The following is a 16,906-nucleotide window of genomic DNA, read 5'->3' as shown; positions in this document are numbered from 1 at the left end:
CTTCCTCCGTCTGGATGTGGAGCACTTTTGATAAATGTTTAGACACACTGCTCGTGTTACCGCCCTCACATGCTGAACTCTCTTGGCAAGGAGCCTTGTCCACCTCGAGACGGGTAACATTTAACCACACCTTGGAGCGCTTCTCTCCGCCATCTCCTCCGTGTGTGTGTTGCTGCATGTAGCAGCTGCGTGTGTGTAAACTGCCCCGCCCCCTCGCACACAGACCGGGGAGAGAGATCTAGGCTGGATTCTTTCACACACACATACGGGTTTTGGGCCGACGGCGACACCGTACTTCCGGTATCCGCCATTTTACGCGAGGTGCAAGCAGGCCGAGGTTTTAGCCGTGTTACTTACTTGTTGGATCCAATACTTTGAAGATGGTGAAGTGGTGTAGTGCTGGGACTTGTGGAAATCATCATTCGATGACAGATAGTGATGGAAAATCCAAGTTTTCTTTCTTCAAGTTCCCCAGTCACGAAAAACAGCCAGGACGGAGGGCCCAGTGGGCGAGAGCTTGAGTTCGCGTCGATGCCATCGCTCACAAGCCGTGGAAACCCAAGGACACGTGCAATATGTGTACATCTGCTCGGCACACTTCATTTCTGGTAAGTTGAAGTTGTATTTCAGAACAACTACTATGTTTATGATTAATCTGATGTCCGCCGCTAGCCCGGACTGGACCAAACTACTGTTAACCTTCCTCTACAGCAGAATCATAGCATGGTAGCATAGCATCATGGTTGGTCTAGTCAGCCCCACAATTGTAGTTCCTATCCACCAATGACAATGTACATACTCCCTGCTACTTGTCCATCTTTCACAGAGTACACTGAGCCACACCTCAGCTATGACAAGTCATTAATGTGTGAATGTGGAGCGAAAGCGATGTCCGGACATTAACCAGTTCAAGAGGAAATACAGAGACATTATTTTCTCGAGGTACAGGGACAGGGAAGGTGTTTGACTATGTGTTTATGTGTGAGTATGTAGGTGTACATATGTATGTGTACTGTTTTTCAGGGCAGCCTTCCAAGGAGCCCGGCCATCCAGATTACATCCCGACCAAATTTGCTACGCCTGGGAAACTACCAACAGCTGCCAAGTGCCAGAAACTGAGAAGGTTTGTGAAGATTCATGTGTACTGATGATATGCCTGGCCTAAATCTAACACTGTAATACTGTTGTGATAGACGTGAAGTACAACTTTACAATAACATACCAGCTGTGGGTAGGTGTTAGTTATCACCCCTGGTAGGGCTGTGCAATTAATCGTATTTTAATATAAATGATATATATAAATGTATCATTTATTTCATTTATGTATTGGTTTTTCAGTTGAATTACACGTTCAGGGTAATCAACAGTTAAAAAGATACTGTTCAAATTATTATTTGTATTTGTTTTAAAGTTCAATAAATAGATTTTTTCAAAGTCAATGAATAATCGTTTTTAATAATCGTGATATCGATTATTGACCCAAATAATCGTGATTATGATTTTTGCCATGATCGCACCGCCCTAACCCCTGGTATATGTAATGTTTGTGTGTACTAGGTTCTGGAATGCTATGTCTCGTCATGGCAAGAAGATGCTTGGCAAAGCAAATGGGCCCTCAACAAAGAAGTGCAGAGTGGCTCACGCAGTCCCTGTTGGAGTGCAGGACACATCCCTTGCATCCTCCGAACCTCCACAGCATCAACCTACTCCTGATTCGCCTCAACCGTCGACCAGTTCAGTGTCTCCAGCATTTCGGGAGGGACATATTCGCCCTGAGCTGTTGTTCAGAAAGGTGGAACTGGGCACTAAGCAAAGTGAACATGGCAACAAGCAGGGTCATTGTTCGTGACTTGTAGTTCTTTGTGTCTGTATGGTGGTTTGCGTTCAGGCAGGCACACGGGGTTTCAATAGGCTCAGTTACTGGTGTGAACAATTGGATGCAAAGGCGGTGTTGGAGCCAATTTGTGTGTGTGTGTGTGTGTGTGTGTGTGTGTGTGTGTGTGTGTGTGTGTGTGAACGCGTCATCTAATCTGCGCACCTGGGAGCACGGGAGGTAATCAAGCTATATGTGGGCACAGGTGATCAGTGGGGATGAGAGGTTAGAGAGGAAGCCACACGTGTTGACCGTGTGCGTGATTGTGATATGTTAACCAAGATTTTAGATAGGCCTAAAAGAACCTTTTAACATTTTATAAAGAAATAAAGCATTACAAATGACGTCATGGTGGACCTCGTCCTTCACCACAACACGCGTTGGGAACTCTGGCTGCTAACCTCCATGAGTGGCTTTGTTTTGATGAGCGATCGCCGCTACACTTGTTGAAAAACTGGCTCCAATGAATGAATCGGAGGATCTTGGACGGAAGAAGGAGCTGCTGCGTTCCCACACAGCTCCAGATGATTGCTGACATGTGAACGCGGTGAAAGCCACGAGGAACCACGGTAGGATCGTTAAGAATTGTTGCAAGCTGTGAAAGACCTTCTCATATCAGGGTAAAGGTAAATCCTGCGACAATTCTAAAATAAAACCTCACGCAGCTGCTGCGTTACTGTCAAAAAGAGCCAAGAGGGGAGTCGGCCTAAAGCGCCTGCCACTCAAAGTGATACAGGGAGTGGGCTCGGTAAGAGACAGCCTCAACTCACTGTTAAAGCATTGGAATTAAAAATAACTTCAATTCAACATGAAAGGAATTCAAGGATAAAGAAACTGCATAAATTAACAAAGGATGTTGAACAGTTGATACTTTCAAGCCAAAATGTGTCTGAGGTGGAATCCATGTGTGACATTTTTGTGAAAACAATGATGGAATTAAATGAGTTGCATGAGTCCCTGAAACCATTAATACCAGAGGATGAAGTTATAAAACAAAATGAATGGTTTGAAACACGAATGCACAGCAATCGAGAAATGATGAATACAATGAAAAGGTGGTTGCAAACTACAAAGGAGCAATTTACACATGCAAATGATGATGATGTGGTAAATGTCAATGCTGCAACCAAAACTGTGGTAATTGATGATATCTGTCCAAATGACAGCGTTTCTAATGTAACAGAAGAACGTGCACATCAGCTGGTCGCTCCAGCCACAGGTCCAACATGTCATCCATCTCGCCTGCATGTATCAAGGCGGAGGCTGAAGCGGCTGCTCTCAGTGCTATGGCGGCTATCCTCAAAGAAAAACATGCACTGGAGTGTGAAGAGCATAGCCTCGCAGCAGCCAGAAAGTGTGAAGAGGAGCAGATCAGACAACGCAAGGAGTGGCTTGAATTGCAAAGTGGAATTGCTGCCCATACAGCAAAGGCCAATGTGCTCAGGTACAGAGGAACTGAGGTTCAAAGCTCAAGGGCTGATTCAAATGGAATGGATTCATATCTAGACAGAGCCAAAAGGAAACTCTCTCTTAGACCCTCTGCTACAGAATTCATCCCACAAGGTTCAGAAGGTCAGTTCAACCCCTCACCAAAAGGGGGCAGCAGAGCGGTAGTGTCAGTGGAGACTCTGCGATGCAAACTTGCAGTACCATAATCCTACAGAAGAGGATAAGAACTTTGCTCTGTCAATGGGTGCGCGCCCAAAAGATTCAAACCAGCAGTTGCATCATCCACCAGTAGGTGGCAGTAACACTCTATTGCCAATGGAGGCCTTCACAGCCACAACAATACCAGAAGGAAGTGGATCTAAAGCCGATGAACTCAATCCCACGTCACCTCAAGTATGTCAGCAGACATTCTCTGCCACACAAGTCACTCATGATCTTGACACACATGTGGTGCAGGAAACCAACCAACATACGGGTTCAGTGCAAAGTAACGTGAATCAAGGCAACATTATCAACATCATGCAAAGGCAAACTGATATCACAGCTCTGCTGGTGCAGCAACCGTTAACATTGTCACTGCCACCAAGAGAAATACCAACCTTTGATGGAGATCCTTTGGAGTATAGTGCATTCATACGAGCATTTGAACATGGAGTGGAAGCAAAGACTGCTACCAATGTTGATTGCCTATACTTTTTGGAACAATACACCAAGGGACAACCCAAAGAACTGGTTAAAAGCTGTCAACACATGCCACCCGACAGGGGATACCAAAGAGCAAAGACACTTCTGAGAGAACGCTTTGGAAATCAACAAATAATAGCCCCTGCATACATGGAGCAAGCGCTTGGATGGACACCAGTGAAAGCAGAGGATGCTAAAGCTTTGCAAGCTTTTTCTTTGTGTCTCCGTGTTTGCTGCAATGCCATGGAGGACATAAGCTACATGTCAGAGATGAATATGCCAACTAACATGCGGGCGATGGTCTTAAAGTTGCCCTATAAAATGAGGGAAAGATGGAGAAACCTTGCTTACGAGCTACAGGAGAGGCAACATCGTCAAGCAGGTTTCAGCGATATTGTCAAGTTTGTTGAGCGATGAGTATCTATTGCCTCTGATCCACTGTTTGGAAACATTCAAGACACGTCCATCTCTTCACCAAAATACATAAGTGGAAACAACATATCCCAGCCTCGCGGCCGCCAGAAAGGAAGCAGTTTTGCTACTTCCGTTGAAGCTGTCAATCGTGGAACTGCACCTGAAAAGCAAAAGGAGAATAGCCTACCGTATAGGCCAAGAAGGATATCTTGTCTGCTGTGTGAAGAGGATCACAAGTTGGAGATGTGCTACAAAATGGAGAGGATGATGCACACAGAGAAAATTAGTTTTCTGAAAGAAAAGGGTGCTTGTTTTGGTTGTTTAGCTGTTGGACACATGAGTAAGGACTGCCGCAGCCGCCTGTACTGCCAAGTGTGTGATTTAAAACATCCCACCATCCTCCACATGCATTCACCGAGAAAGGAAGTCTCATCAGAGGACATACAGCACGAAACATCAACAGAGGATCACAACGTTTCTACCAAAACATGTGGCCATATTGGAGCTGGAGGACAGGAGTGTGCCTGGCCCATTGTGCCCGTTGAGATAAGGCTACAAAGGCAGCACAGTGATACACACTTATGGCTTCCTAGATCCTGGTAGCACGGCCACCTGCTCAGAGCGACCGATGAGGGAGCTTAAGATGACAGGAAGAAAATCCAAATTCCTGTTGAGAACAATGAGTCAGGAAAAGCTTGTGGATAGTCACATCATTTCTGGGTTGGAGGTGGCTGCACTCAACAGTAACAATTACTACGAGCTACCTGATGTGTTCACACAAGCTGTAATGCCTGTGACTCGTGACAACATTCCAAACCAGGAAGAGTTAAGTGCATGGCCCCACTTAAACTCTGTGAAACTTCCTGTCATTGACGCTGACGTGGAGCTGCTCATTGGAGCTAATGCCTCAAAACTCATGGAACCATGGGAGGTGGTGAACAGCGATGATGATGGACCTTATGCTGTCAGAACCCTGCTAGGGTGGGTCGTCAATGGACTGCTGAGAGTAGACCGCCAAATTGTAAACAGCTGTCCCACCATTGCAGTCAATCGCATATCATTGACCAGCTTGGAGGAACTGCTGGTAAAGCAATACAACCACGACTTCAATGAGAGATCAGTTGACGAAAAGCCAGAATTGTCCAGAGAAGATGTTAAGATTTTGGAAATCATGAAAAGTTCCGCCAACCTCACTGATAGACATTACAGTCTGAAACTACCTTTCAGAGAAGAGAAAGTTTCAATGCCAAACAATCGTCATGTTGCGGAGCAAAGGGCTCTGTGTCTTAAAAGGAAAGTCAAGAACAATGCAACATTTAACGAGGAGTATGTCAACTTTCTGGGCGATGTCATACAAAAGGGCTACGCAGAAAGAGTGCCTGAACAGCAACTGGAAGACACAGAGGTCAAAGGTGAGGCGACAGTGAACGCCATCATTGTCAAGGATGGACAGACTACAACAAACCACATGATAACCTACTTCTCATCATGGACAAGGCTGAAAACATCCGCTGCATGGCTTCTGCAGGTTAAAAGGACGTTGCAGATGTTGAGTAAAAAACGAAAGGATATACAGGCATCTGCGTTAAGCAATGCACTTGATATGACTCACCATAAGAACACGGTTGAAAAGGAAATGCAAAGATTCAGAGCCACACTGGGCGGTCAAACCTTGTCCATGGATGATATTGACACAGCAGAGAGAGCCATCATTCAATTCTGTCAAATGGAAAGGTTTAATGACGAAATCACTTCGTTGTCTGGAGTGAGCAAACAGTCACATTTATAAACTTGATCCAGTGATAGACAATGGCCTTTTAAGAGTGGGAGGAAAGCTCAGCCAATCAGCAATGCCTAATGACGTGAAACACCCAGTCATTCTCTCTAAAGGTCAACACATCTCCACTCTCATCTTACGCCACATTCACGAGCAGCTTGGACATTGTGGAAGAAGTCCTCTGCTTTCTAGACTTCGGCAGAAGTATTGGATCACCAACAGCAATGCTTCTGCCAGGAAGATTATTTCTTCCGGCACTGTCTGTAGGCGTGATCGCGGAAAGCTGGGCGAACAAAAGATGGCAGATTTGCCAAAAGACAGACTTCAGCCTCACCTTCCACCATTCACGAATGTGGGTGTAGACTGTTTGGCCCATTTGAGGTGAAAGTAGGCCGCAGCCTCTGCACACGGTACGGGGTTATCTTCACTTGCATGGCCAGCCGTGCAGTGCATCTGGAAATGGCCTCCTCATTAGACACCAGCTCTTGCATAAATGCCATACGAAGATTCATTTCTAGAAGAGGCCACGTTTCATGCATCAGATCAGATAACGGAACCAACTTTGTGGGAGCAGAATGCGAACTGAGAGAAGCTCTGTGTGCTCTGGATCAGAAGAAAATTCAAAGTTCACTACTTCAGTCAGGAGTTAAGTGGAGCTTTAATACTCCTGCTGCATCACGTCATGGAGGAGTATGGGAGAGGATCATTCGTATGGTCAGAAAGGAAAACCTGCTCTACCTCCTGGACTGTTTGAGAGAGGCGACCTGTACACCAAACAACGTTGGAAGCAAGGTCAGTTCCTGGCAGATCTCTTTTGGCGCAGATGGATCCGGGAGTACTTGCCACTGTTACAGGAACGTCAACGGTGGACAAAGGAGAAGAGGAGTTTCGTCACAGGAGACATCGTCATCGTTGCAGACTCTACTGCTCCCCGTGGATCTTGGTTGCTAGGGAAAATACTGCAGACCTTTCCTGACGCACATGGACTGGTGCGGTCTGTTAAAGTCCAGACAAAATGCAGTATACTGGAACGACCAGTCACCAAGATCTGCCTTCTCCAGGAAGCTGAATGAATAACTGACACAGATCCCTATGTTCGGATTACTTTTTCCTTTTTTGGACCCTTTTTGACTGACAGTATGGACTGAGACACTCTCGTGCTCTTTATTAATAATTGACTCCACTAGTGTTTTGGTGTAATTGTCACTTTATTATACAGTCACAATTAGGGGCCGGTGTGTTGGAGCCAATGTGTGTGTGTGTGTGTGTGTGAACGCGTCATCTAATCTGCGCACCTGGGAGCACGGGAGGTAATCAAGCTATATGTGGGCACAGGTGATCAGTGGGGATGAGAGGTTAGAGAGGAAGCCACACGTGTTGACCGTGTGCGTGATTGTGATATGTTAACCAAGATTTTAGATAGGCCTAAAAGAACCTTTTAACATTTTATAAAGAAATAAAGCATTACAAATGACGTCATGGTGGACCTCGTCCTTCACCACAACACGCGTTGGGAACTCTGGCTGCTAACCTCCATGAGTGGCTTTGTTTTGATGAGCGATCGCCGCTACAGCCCTTATTAAAAACATTCGTTCCTCAAGTTGTAATAATGTGCTAATAACGTTATTCTGAGAGTTATTTCCATCTGCATTATGAACGCGCATCTAACCCACGGGACCGCGCCGCCCGGCACGTTCATGTTACGTGTCCCGACCAATCAGAGCACACTGTGCTCACAGGGAGGGTGGGGGCTGGAGCTATTGGAGCTACAACGAGCCGTTAAAGGCAGAGAGTGAAATTCAGTGAATCCACGTAGTTTACAGAGATGCTGTTTGAGAAACCAATGTGAGTTGCGTTTATCTTTACCCATGGATGCACAATAAGAACGGACCCATATTGTCTTACTGCAGTGCCACCCCACGGACCTGTAATAATGGATATATTGCACATGTTTGCTGTAATTCATTATCATACTACATGGGCTGTATGATTAAATCTTGTACCGTAAATGTTGTATTAAATAAAGTTAATATTACTTATTATTATAAGTATATATATATACACAGTGCAATCATTCTTTCATGCTAAATGAAGCTCTGTTGCTTGGATATCACTAGATCCTGTTACAGCATAATATAAGTACATAACGATTGATGTAACATTAGCATAATTACTAGCTAGCCGCTAGCTGCTAACTGCCACCTCGTTAATATCAACTCCATCACAATAACAATCCATTACCATGCTGTCATGAACGTGCGGTGCTGTTACGTGAACGCAAATTGACGTGCTTGATGTGAACAAGCATTTTGGTTAAAGTTGCGCATGCTCTATGAGTGCACATACGGTACTTCTCAGGCATGCCGGGTAATCTGTGACTTTCACTCTCTCAAAAGTTGGGCCATTTTATCATCATGCGCTAATGAGCAACTCTCATAGGAATGAACGAGGCCCCGCCTCCCACGCTGTATCCAGTTCTTATTATACATCCATGCTCCTGATAGGTGGAGAGTTGCCCATATGGCGGAGCTCCTCGTTTCTGACATCAGAGATATTTCAAATCTGTATCAGTCTGTATCAGATCCGTTGCAGCCCGTTTTTAGAGATTTGGGTATGGAGGAAAGGGTTGTGTTTTCTGACACTTGGTGAGTTCCCTGACACACCGGAGACACATATTCATGTATACAAGACGTACAAAAGTGCATTTTGCATGAGAGGTTCTCTTTTTGTTATGCCTAGTTTTTTTCCTCCTTGTGAGCGCCTTTTGTTATTTCCAGAACCTACTCTGTTGAGAGGGATTACCTGATCTGTGAAATTAAAATGTTTTACATTCAAGGCTTTGTCTCTGGGTCGTGCATTTGGGTTCATCAGTTTGTGTCGAGGTCCTGACAATAACTGCATATTACTGACACATCAGGAGATACTGATCAACATTACTTCAATCAGGAGGGACTTTCTTTTGATTTAACAATATGTTTTTATTGCCAAGAATACACAGATGAATAATAAAGATCATACAGTACATCTACTATTTTACTGGAATAATACATACATGGAATACATAATATTGCTTTTCTCAGCTGCTTCAGTCTGATGTACAGTTTCATGGAGTGTTTGTGTAATGTCCAACAATGATGTTTAATCACAGTGTTACCAGTGCCAAAGCATCAGCTCATTTATTATTATGTTTAAGAAAAACACAAATATGTTTTAACTGTAGTCTTTAATTGTAATGTCCTCCTATGCATGGAGTGATTATGCAGTGTGCACTATCAGTGGTGGGTGAAGTATTAACAGGTAACTATAAGTACAATACCACTGTAAAAAATACTTTGTTACAAATGACAGTCCTGTTTAACTGGCAATAATCTACTGCACTTTACAACACACTGCCTGTAATGCCTCTGCCTTAACTTGCTGCTGTCTTCTTGCTATGTAACATGTACGTATGTTTGTTTTTACAGTGTATGTTGCATGTTTTCACTGATTGTATTTACTTGTTACTTTAAAGGTCCCGTGTCATGTCCATTTCTACTGATCATAATTCCATTGTTGAGGTCTACTAAAATAGATTTATATTGTGACATTTTCCAAAATCACATTGGTTTCTCATACAGCATCTCTGTATAGTATGTGTATTCACTCTCTGTCCTAAACGGCCTGTTGGAGCTCCTGCCCCCCCCTCCCTATGAGCCCAGTGGCCGTCTGCGAGACAACGAGACACAGCGAAACCCAGCCCGAACACACACACACCCGCAGCCTGGCTGGGAGTTTGTGTGTGTGCTCACACACCGACTCACAGCCTCGCCGCATCCCGCCGTCTAAGGGAGGAGAAATCGGCGGAGCTGCAGCTGAGAAAAGATTGAGTGTGTGTGTGTGAGGAAGTCCGCGGATTGGTCAATGAGGACCAATGGGTCCATTTGAGTATGGGCATGTCACTGTACCCAGTAAGAAAACGATGGACAAAGAGAAATCTCCAATGAGGCGTTCTGGGGCAGCAGACAGGTCTTTTCTGTGTTAGAGTTGTACTCACTACAGGGTGTACTTTGAGGGTTTGTGACTTTGCAGACCATTTACATGCATAAAAACCTTCATAACACACAAGGGGAGGGGTAATAACCGGAAAAGCTTGACATGGGACCTTTACATTTAATTTGTTTTTAGTGTGACTTAAAACATCTGTCCAGGGACTACAGATGAACAATTGCCTCTTGGCTAACAACACAGGTATTGCACATAATGTGTAAATGAAAAGAGTATAAAATAAACAAACATAAACAGTAAATATACACTTTTCAAAATACAACATCAAATGTAACTCAAAATATATGCATATTGACAGTGAAAGATATATATCTGTAGACTATCTGTCAAATATACACTATGAAGCGCCAATTTACAGCTCAACATTTAATCATAGAATATAATTCACATCAAGTGTGCAAGAAATAGCATTTTCAATTAAATATAAATGTTCAAGGTACAGTGTGAAGACACTATCGGATTAGTGACTTATGGTTGAATCAGAGTTCACACAGTAGTGATCACAGTTTCTTGATTTCCTCGTTGCTTTTTCAATCAGAACTTGAATGAATCGATAAATGCAATGCTAGCTTTGAGTTTTTTGAATGTCAGAGTTTGTAGTCAGTGATTTGGAACTCTTGATCTCTATCAGCTGTCTGGTGTTTAACGGAACACAGGCATTCCCTCATTTGCATAATTCCGTGACAGGGATTCTAGAAGCTGTTCTAGAACACAGAGTGTCACAGAGGGCCCCTGGCTTTGCTCTCAGAATGCATAGGAACACTAGGAAGCGACAGTTGTTCACACATCTGTTGACAGACAAGGTGCTACTCGCTGTCTGTGTGGAGAGTTGAATTGTGTCAGCATTTGAGTTTATTTACAGAAACAAATATTGAAATTCCTGCTCTCATAGTTGTAATCTCCGATTTCTGGAAAAGTGGGAACCCATTGGGTTATTGAATACAATATTTATTCTCTTCTAATATTGACCCTTTCACGGATAAATATCTCACAACCGAGATGGCCGACAGAACGCCAGTCAGACGCAGTCAATCTTTAATATCTTTCCAATCCTTCTACGGAGAGCGACTCTTGCAGGTAAGAAAATGTGATATCAATTAACAACTAAGGAAGGAAGGAGGAAGTTGTCCAAGTATTGTTTTATATTGGGAGGAAATTACGATTAATCTTCTGTCCACAAAATCTGACATCATGCATCACTGGCTATATTTCAACTACAATTCATACGACCACTGCTGTCTGTTGTTGTTGAAAACACGTGATCTACAGTAACCTTTTTAGCTGTAAATCAATACACTTATGTTATTAAGGACTGCAGATGGAAATTAGCTGTAAACTAACACACGGACAAACGGACGACTGTTTTACAGACACACAAAAGGAATCATTTCCTGAATAATATGATGAAACAGTGTTGATATCCCCAATACGTACAGACAACGCTGGGCTGCATTAACATGGTGTGAACAAAGAGGTTGAATGATAATATGGACACAACATAGAATTATATTTTTCTTTTGGTCTTTTGGTTTTTCTCCTACCATGTTCTGAACAATGAAGTGAATCCCAGATAAAGTGTTCGTTAAAGGCTCTTGAACATATTATAAGTGAATGTTATATAATATTATGTTAAAAGTCTGTGCATATGTTTCTTGGCTTAAATTATGTCAATTTATTGCTGATCATATTGTTAATTTTCCCAAACAGCAAAGCTCTCAGCCCTCTGTTGGCTCGTGGCATGCGCCGATGTTTGCATCTGCACATACAGATGTTGTGCAGGGTCACAACAATGGAGAAGATCTTGCCATGTCTCCTAAATCCTTGCTGCAGCCTCTGGATCAAGTTCTTCTCTCCGCTGAGGAGGAGATGAAGAAGCAGAGCCTTGAGGAAGTCGCCTTGAGGGAAGAAATTGCCAAGATGGCACTGAAGCAAGTCAGCACCTCTAAAGCCCTCGAAGAGCTAATGGGCTTTCAGACTCAGGCCAAGATGGAGAAGGAGGAGATGGTGTCAAAGTTAAATCAGATGGAGGAGGACTTTAATAAAGAGAAGACAACTTGGTCGGGTCTGAGCAGCCAACGGCTGGAAGAAATTAGTAGCTTAGGGACGGAGCTGTCGGTTGCTCGGTCACACATCGACCACCTGAAGGAAGAAAATGCCAAGCTGACGATGAAGGATGACAGCACCTCTGAAAACCTCGATGAGCTAATGGGTCTTCAGACCCAGGCCAAGATGGAGGCCAAGGTAAATCAGATGGAGGAGGACTTTAACAAAGAGAATAAGAGCTTGAGGACGGAGCTGTCGGATGCTCAGTCACACATTGACCACCTGATCGAAGAAAATGCCAAGCAGACGATGAAGAATGACAGCACTTCTGAAGCCTTCAAGGAGCTAAAGGGCCTTCAAACCCAGGCCAAGATGGAGAAGGGGGAGATGGTGGGGAAATTAAATGAGGTGGAGGAGGACTTGACAAAAGAAAAGATAAGCTTAAGAACGGAGCTGTCGGTTGCTCAGTCACACATCGACCACCTGAAGGACGAAAATGCTAAGCTGACGATGGAGAATGACAGCACATCTGAACACCTTGAGGAGCTAAAGGTCCTTCAAACCCTGGCCAAGACAGAGATGGAGGCCAAGGTAAATCAGATGGAGGAGGACTTTGATAAAGAGAAGACAACATGGTCGGATCTGAGCTGCCAACGGCTTGAAGAAATTAGTAGCTTAGGGACGGAGCTGTTGGTTGTTCAGTCACACATCGACCACCTGATCGAAGAAAATGCAAAGCTGACGATGAAGGATGACAGCACTTCTGAAGCCTTCAAAGAGCTAATGGGCCTTCAAACCCAGGCCAAGATGGAGAAGGAGGAGATGGAGGCCAAGATAAATGAGGTGGAGGAGGACTTTAAAAAGGAGAAGACAAGCTTAAGGACGGAGCTGTCGGATGCTCAGTCACTCATCGACCGCCTGAAGGACGAAAATGCTAAGCTGACGATGAAGGATGACAGCACCTCTGAAGACCTCGAGGAGCTAATGGGTCTTCAGACCCTGGCCAAGACAGAGATGGAGGCCAAGGTAAATCAGATGGAGGAGGACTTTAATAAAGAGAAGACATGCTTGAGGACGGAGCTGTCGGTTGTTCAGTCACACATCGACCACCTTAAGGAAGAAAATGCCAAGCTGACGATCAAGGATGACAGCACCTCTGAAGCCTTTGAGGAGCTAATGGGCCTTCAGACCCAGACCAAGATGGAGAAGGAGGAGATGGAGGCTAAGATAAATCAGATGGAGGAGGACTTTAATAAAGAGAAGACAAGCTTGAGGACGGAGCTGTCGGTTGTTCAGTCACACATCGACCACCTTAAGGAAGAAAATGCCAAGCAGACGATGAAGGATGACAGCACCTCTGAAGCCTTTGAGGAACTGTTTGACCTTCACACCCAAGCCAATGAGGAGAATGAGGAGATGGAGGCCAAGATAAATGAGATGAAGGAGGACTTTAATAAAGAGAAGACAACTTGGTCGGATCTGAACTGCCAACGGCTTGAAGAAATTAGTAGCTTAGGGACGGAGCTGTTGGATGCTCAGTCACACATCGACCACTTGAAGGAAGAAAATGCCAAGCGGACGATGAACGATGACAGCACCTCTGAAGCCTTTGAGAAAGTGTTTGACCTTCAGACCCAAGCCAATGAGGAGAATGAGGCCAAGATAAATGAGGTGGAGGAGGACTTTAAAAAGGAGAAGACAAGCTTAAGGACGGAGCTGTCGGATGCTCAGTCACTCATCGACCGCCTGAAGGACGAAAATGCTAAGCTGACGATGAAGGATGACAGCACCTCTGAAGACCTCGAGGAGCTAATGGGTCTTCAGACCCTGGCCAAGACAGAGATGGAGGCCAAGGTAAATCAGATGGAGGAGGACTTTAATAAAGAGAAGACATGCTTGAGGACGGAGCTGTCGGTTGTTCAGTCACACATCGACCACCTTAAGGAAGAAAATGCCAAGCTGACGATCAAGGATGACAGCACCTCTGAAGCCTTTGAGGAGCTAATGGGCCTTCAGACCCAGACCAAGATGGAGAAGGAGGAGATGGAGGCTAAGATAAATCAGATGGAGGAGGACTTTAATAAAGAGAAGACAAGCTTGAGGACGGAGCTGTCGGATGCTCATTTAAACTTCGACCATCTGAAGGATGAGCTCTTTCATAGCATAAGAGAAGCAGAGAGAGAAATCATATTTCTTCAAGAAAGTTTCAGCATTCAGATACAGGACATGTCTGCCACTGTGGTTCACTGGAGAGAGGTGGTCCGAGGCACAGAGGAGGAAGCTGCCACAACATTAAGGGAATCGAAGGAAGCGTGGCATGGGAGATTTAAAGAGCTGGAAGATAATATTAAATCAAAAGGAGATCTCATCTCCAGCTTGATTGATCAAATGAGAGCATCTGCAGACAGTCACGAGAGCCAGAAGAGTGTTGAGAGTAATCACGAGGCCCTGGAAGAAACCTACGAGACGGAGCTGACGGAGAACGAGAACAGCGATCAAAGAGGAGTGGCAGAGATGGTGAGCAGGAACAAACTGGAGAAGTTGTTGCTCCAAAAAGAAGCAGAGGGCATATGTAGGACCAGCGCACTGGAGGAGGAGATCCAGCGGCTAATCAGAGAGAAAAGGCAGCAGCTGCAGTTATGACTGCTCTACTTTCAATTCACATTTTAGGATATTATATTAGTTTGAACATGAGTAGGTGAAAACAGCTCCAGACTTTATGCTAAGTTAAGCTAATGCAGTTTTAGCTCCGTCAAAAACAGGCATAAGTATTGAAGTCTTGGGGGAAATGCAAATAAGAGTATCAAACAAATTCCCTCTTTAAAAAGAGCTAGCTAGGCTAGCGGTTTTATCCTACTTACCCCCTTTTGAAAACCAGGGCTTTTTTATCTAAAGACATTATAAGCATTACAGAAACCATTTCTTTGGAAACAGCAGCGATGACTTGGGTGTGAGAAGTTTTGATTTGGGATTTTTAAATGTACTGATACTGTATAGGTTTTTGAGGTTGTGGCTGGTTCCACCTACTTCCAGAATGTATGCTAAACTTAGATAGTCTTGCAGTTCTAGCTGTTGTGTTAAACACAGACATGAGTGTAAAATAAATATTTTCATCTATCTCTTGGAGTAGAAGAAAATATGTGGTGTTCTTATCTGATGCTATTATAAGCAGGAGGACACAATTGTTTTCCTGTATTCAAATATGTTTCCCCAACACCTCGGTTAGGGTTTAAACACCCTGATATCTTCCTTAAGATGACATCTGTCTTTCAACTTTACAGTTTTCAAAAGCACAGCCGATAGTACTCTGTGAGTTTGATAACAAACGAAAATGTTGGACCACACTTTCACTGGCTAGCTGTATTCAGATTGCTATTCAATTCATTTAAATCAGAAAGCAAAAATATAATACATACTTTTTTCTTCAGATGCTTCCCAAAAAGCCGAAAAAGAAATGGTGGAAGAGACGACTTCATCGAGCCACAGCTAGTACCTCCAGAGACGGGCTCATAGAACACTGTTAATGCAGCCATATTACACTACTATTGCACTATTATTACACCCATATCACACACATATTACACCCACATTACACTGTTATTGCACCGATATTACTATTTTATCGCACCCTGTTACGGATGCTGTTTGTCTGCTCATTAATCTGCCTGAGTGTTTTCAGCTGTGTGGAGCACGCCGGGCCCGACGTTCTCCAATCCCTGTGCAAGCCCAGCGCACACCTGCTGGAGAGGACTACAAAGCTGGGGACAACCCTCACTCTGGAGGCTCTGCTGAGTGAACAGACGCCTCTCGCATTTTGCTCATCATTCTGTGGTTCATCTTGTGTGTTTATCTCCGTGTGATATTGTGTGTTAGTAGAGTGTAGAGTAGGTTAGTTAGTGTTTAGAGTATTGTTAGGATTTGTGACTGTTGCTTTTAGGTTAGCTGTGTGTTTTGTGTAGACTCCCTTTGTTAGTTGTACCACTCTTGAAGTGAGGTTTTGTTTCGTTCAGTATTTAGTATATTAGTATTTATTTTACCTGTATGCCTTTAGACTCCTTTTGAGTCCTCCCTTAGTTTGGTTATCTGTCAACCTGTGCCCTTTTGGCCCTTTTGTTTGTTTCAGGCTGCCTGCCTGCCATTTTGTTACACCTTGCTTTATAATAAAACCACTTATAATTATACCAATACTACTCTGGTCGTGTCGTTTCCCTTTTGTTCCCCCTAGCCAATTGGGGGAACAACAGATAGAGTTCGCTATGATTTAGGTTTCGTTTATGCATAGGGTAGATTATTTTAATTACATTTCCTTTTTTGTTTTGTGTATTTTATACATTTTGGATTTGCTTGGCAAGCTATTTTTAGAACATGCCCGGCAGGCGACTCACGTTGCCCCTGCGGGCGACTAAGTGCCCGCGGGCACCGTGTTGGCTACCCCTGACTTAGACAGTCAGAGGGAGGGGCAGGATCAGGGTGTGTCCCACATGGCTCTAAACAGCTCAATAGGCACACACTGTAGACACTAATCAGAAGAACACAGACTAAAACAGCAATGAGACGAATCAGATGATTAAACATGATCTTACAATATATTTTATATATTTTTTAATTTATTTTTTGCATTT

The 16,906-nt window shown here is 44.0% G+C and overlaps 3 protein-coding genes across 3 annotated transcripts in view; 2 read left to right on the top strand and 1 right to left on the bottom strand.

Moving 5' to 3' along the window:
* Positions 1-16,906, bottom strand: part of LOC117441976 (zinc finger protein 721-like) — a 243,453-nt gene that overhangs the window by 122,025 nt on the left and 104,522 nt on the right. The gene's annotated exons all lie outside the window — the stretch shown is intronic.
* LOC117441978 (zinc finger protein 678-like) overlaps positions 1-16,906 on the top strand; it is a 76,713-nt gene that overhangs the window by 45,484 nt on the left and 14,323 nt on the right. The gene's annotated exons all lie outside the window — the stretch shown is intronic.
* Positions 11,010-16,474, top strand: LOC117441977 (putative leucine-rich repeat-containing protein DDB_G0290503). Its single transcript, XM_034077975.2, has 3 exons — positions 11,010-11,318; positions 11,949-14,801; positions 15,713-16,474. The coding sequence occupies exons 1-3, from the start codon at positions 11,241-11,243 to the stop codon at positions 15,806-15,808; spliced, it is 3,027 nt and encodes a 1,008-aa protein (XP_033933866.2). The 5' UTR covers positions 11,010-11,240; the 3' UTR covers positions 15,809-16,474.

Source organism: Pseudochaenichthys georgianus, unplaced genomic scaffold (assembly GCF_902827115.2).
Source record: "Pseudochaenichthys georgianus unplaced genomic scaffold, fPseGeo1.2 scaffold_224_arrow_ctg1, whole genome shotgun sequence".
NCBI lineage: Eukaryota > Metazoa > Chordata > Actinopteri > Perciformes > Channichthyidae > Pseudochaenichthys > Pseudochaenichthys georgianus.
Note: the sequence above shows the minus strand (reverse complement) of the source record. Positions and strands in the feature narration are given on the sequence as shown.

What these genes read in the sequence shown, in the direction of transcription:
- LOC117441977 (XM_034077975.2), top strand. Translation starts at nt 11,241, where the DNA reads ATGGCCGACAGAACGCCAGTCAGACGCAGTCAATCTTTAATATCTTTC. An exon ending in ACGGAGAGCGACTCTTGCAG is followed by an intron (nt 11,319 to 11,948) that starts GTAAGAAAATGT and finishes TTTCCCAAACAG; the next exon opens with CAAAGCTCTCAGCCCTCTGT. An exon ending in AAAGAGGAGTGGCAGAGATG is followed by an intron (nt 14,802 to 15,712) that starts GTGAGCAGGAAC and finishes TTTTTTCTTCAG; the next exon opens with ATGCTTCCCAAAAAGCCGAA.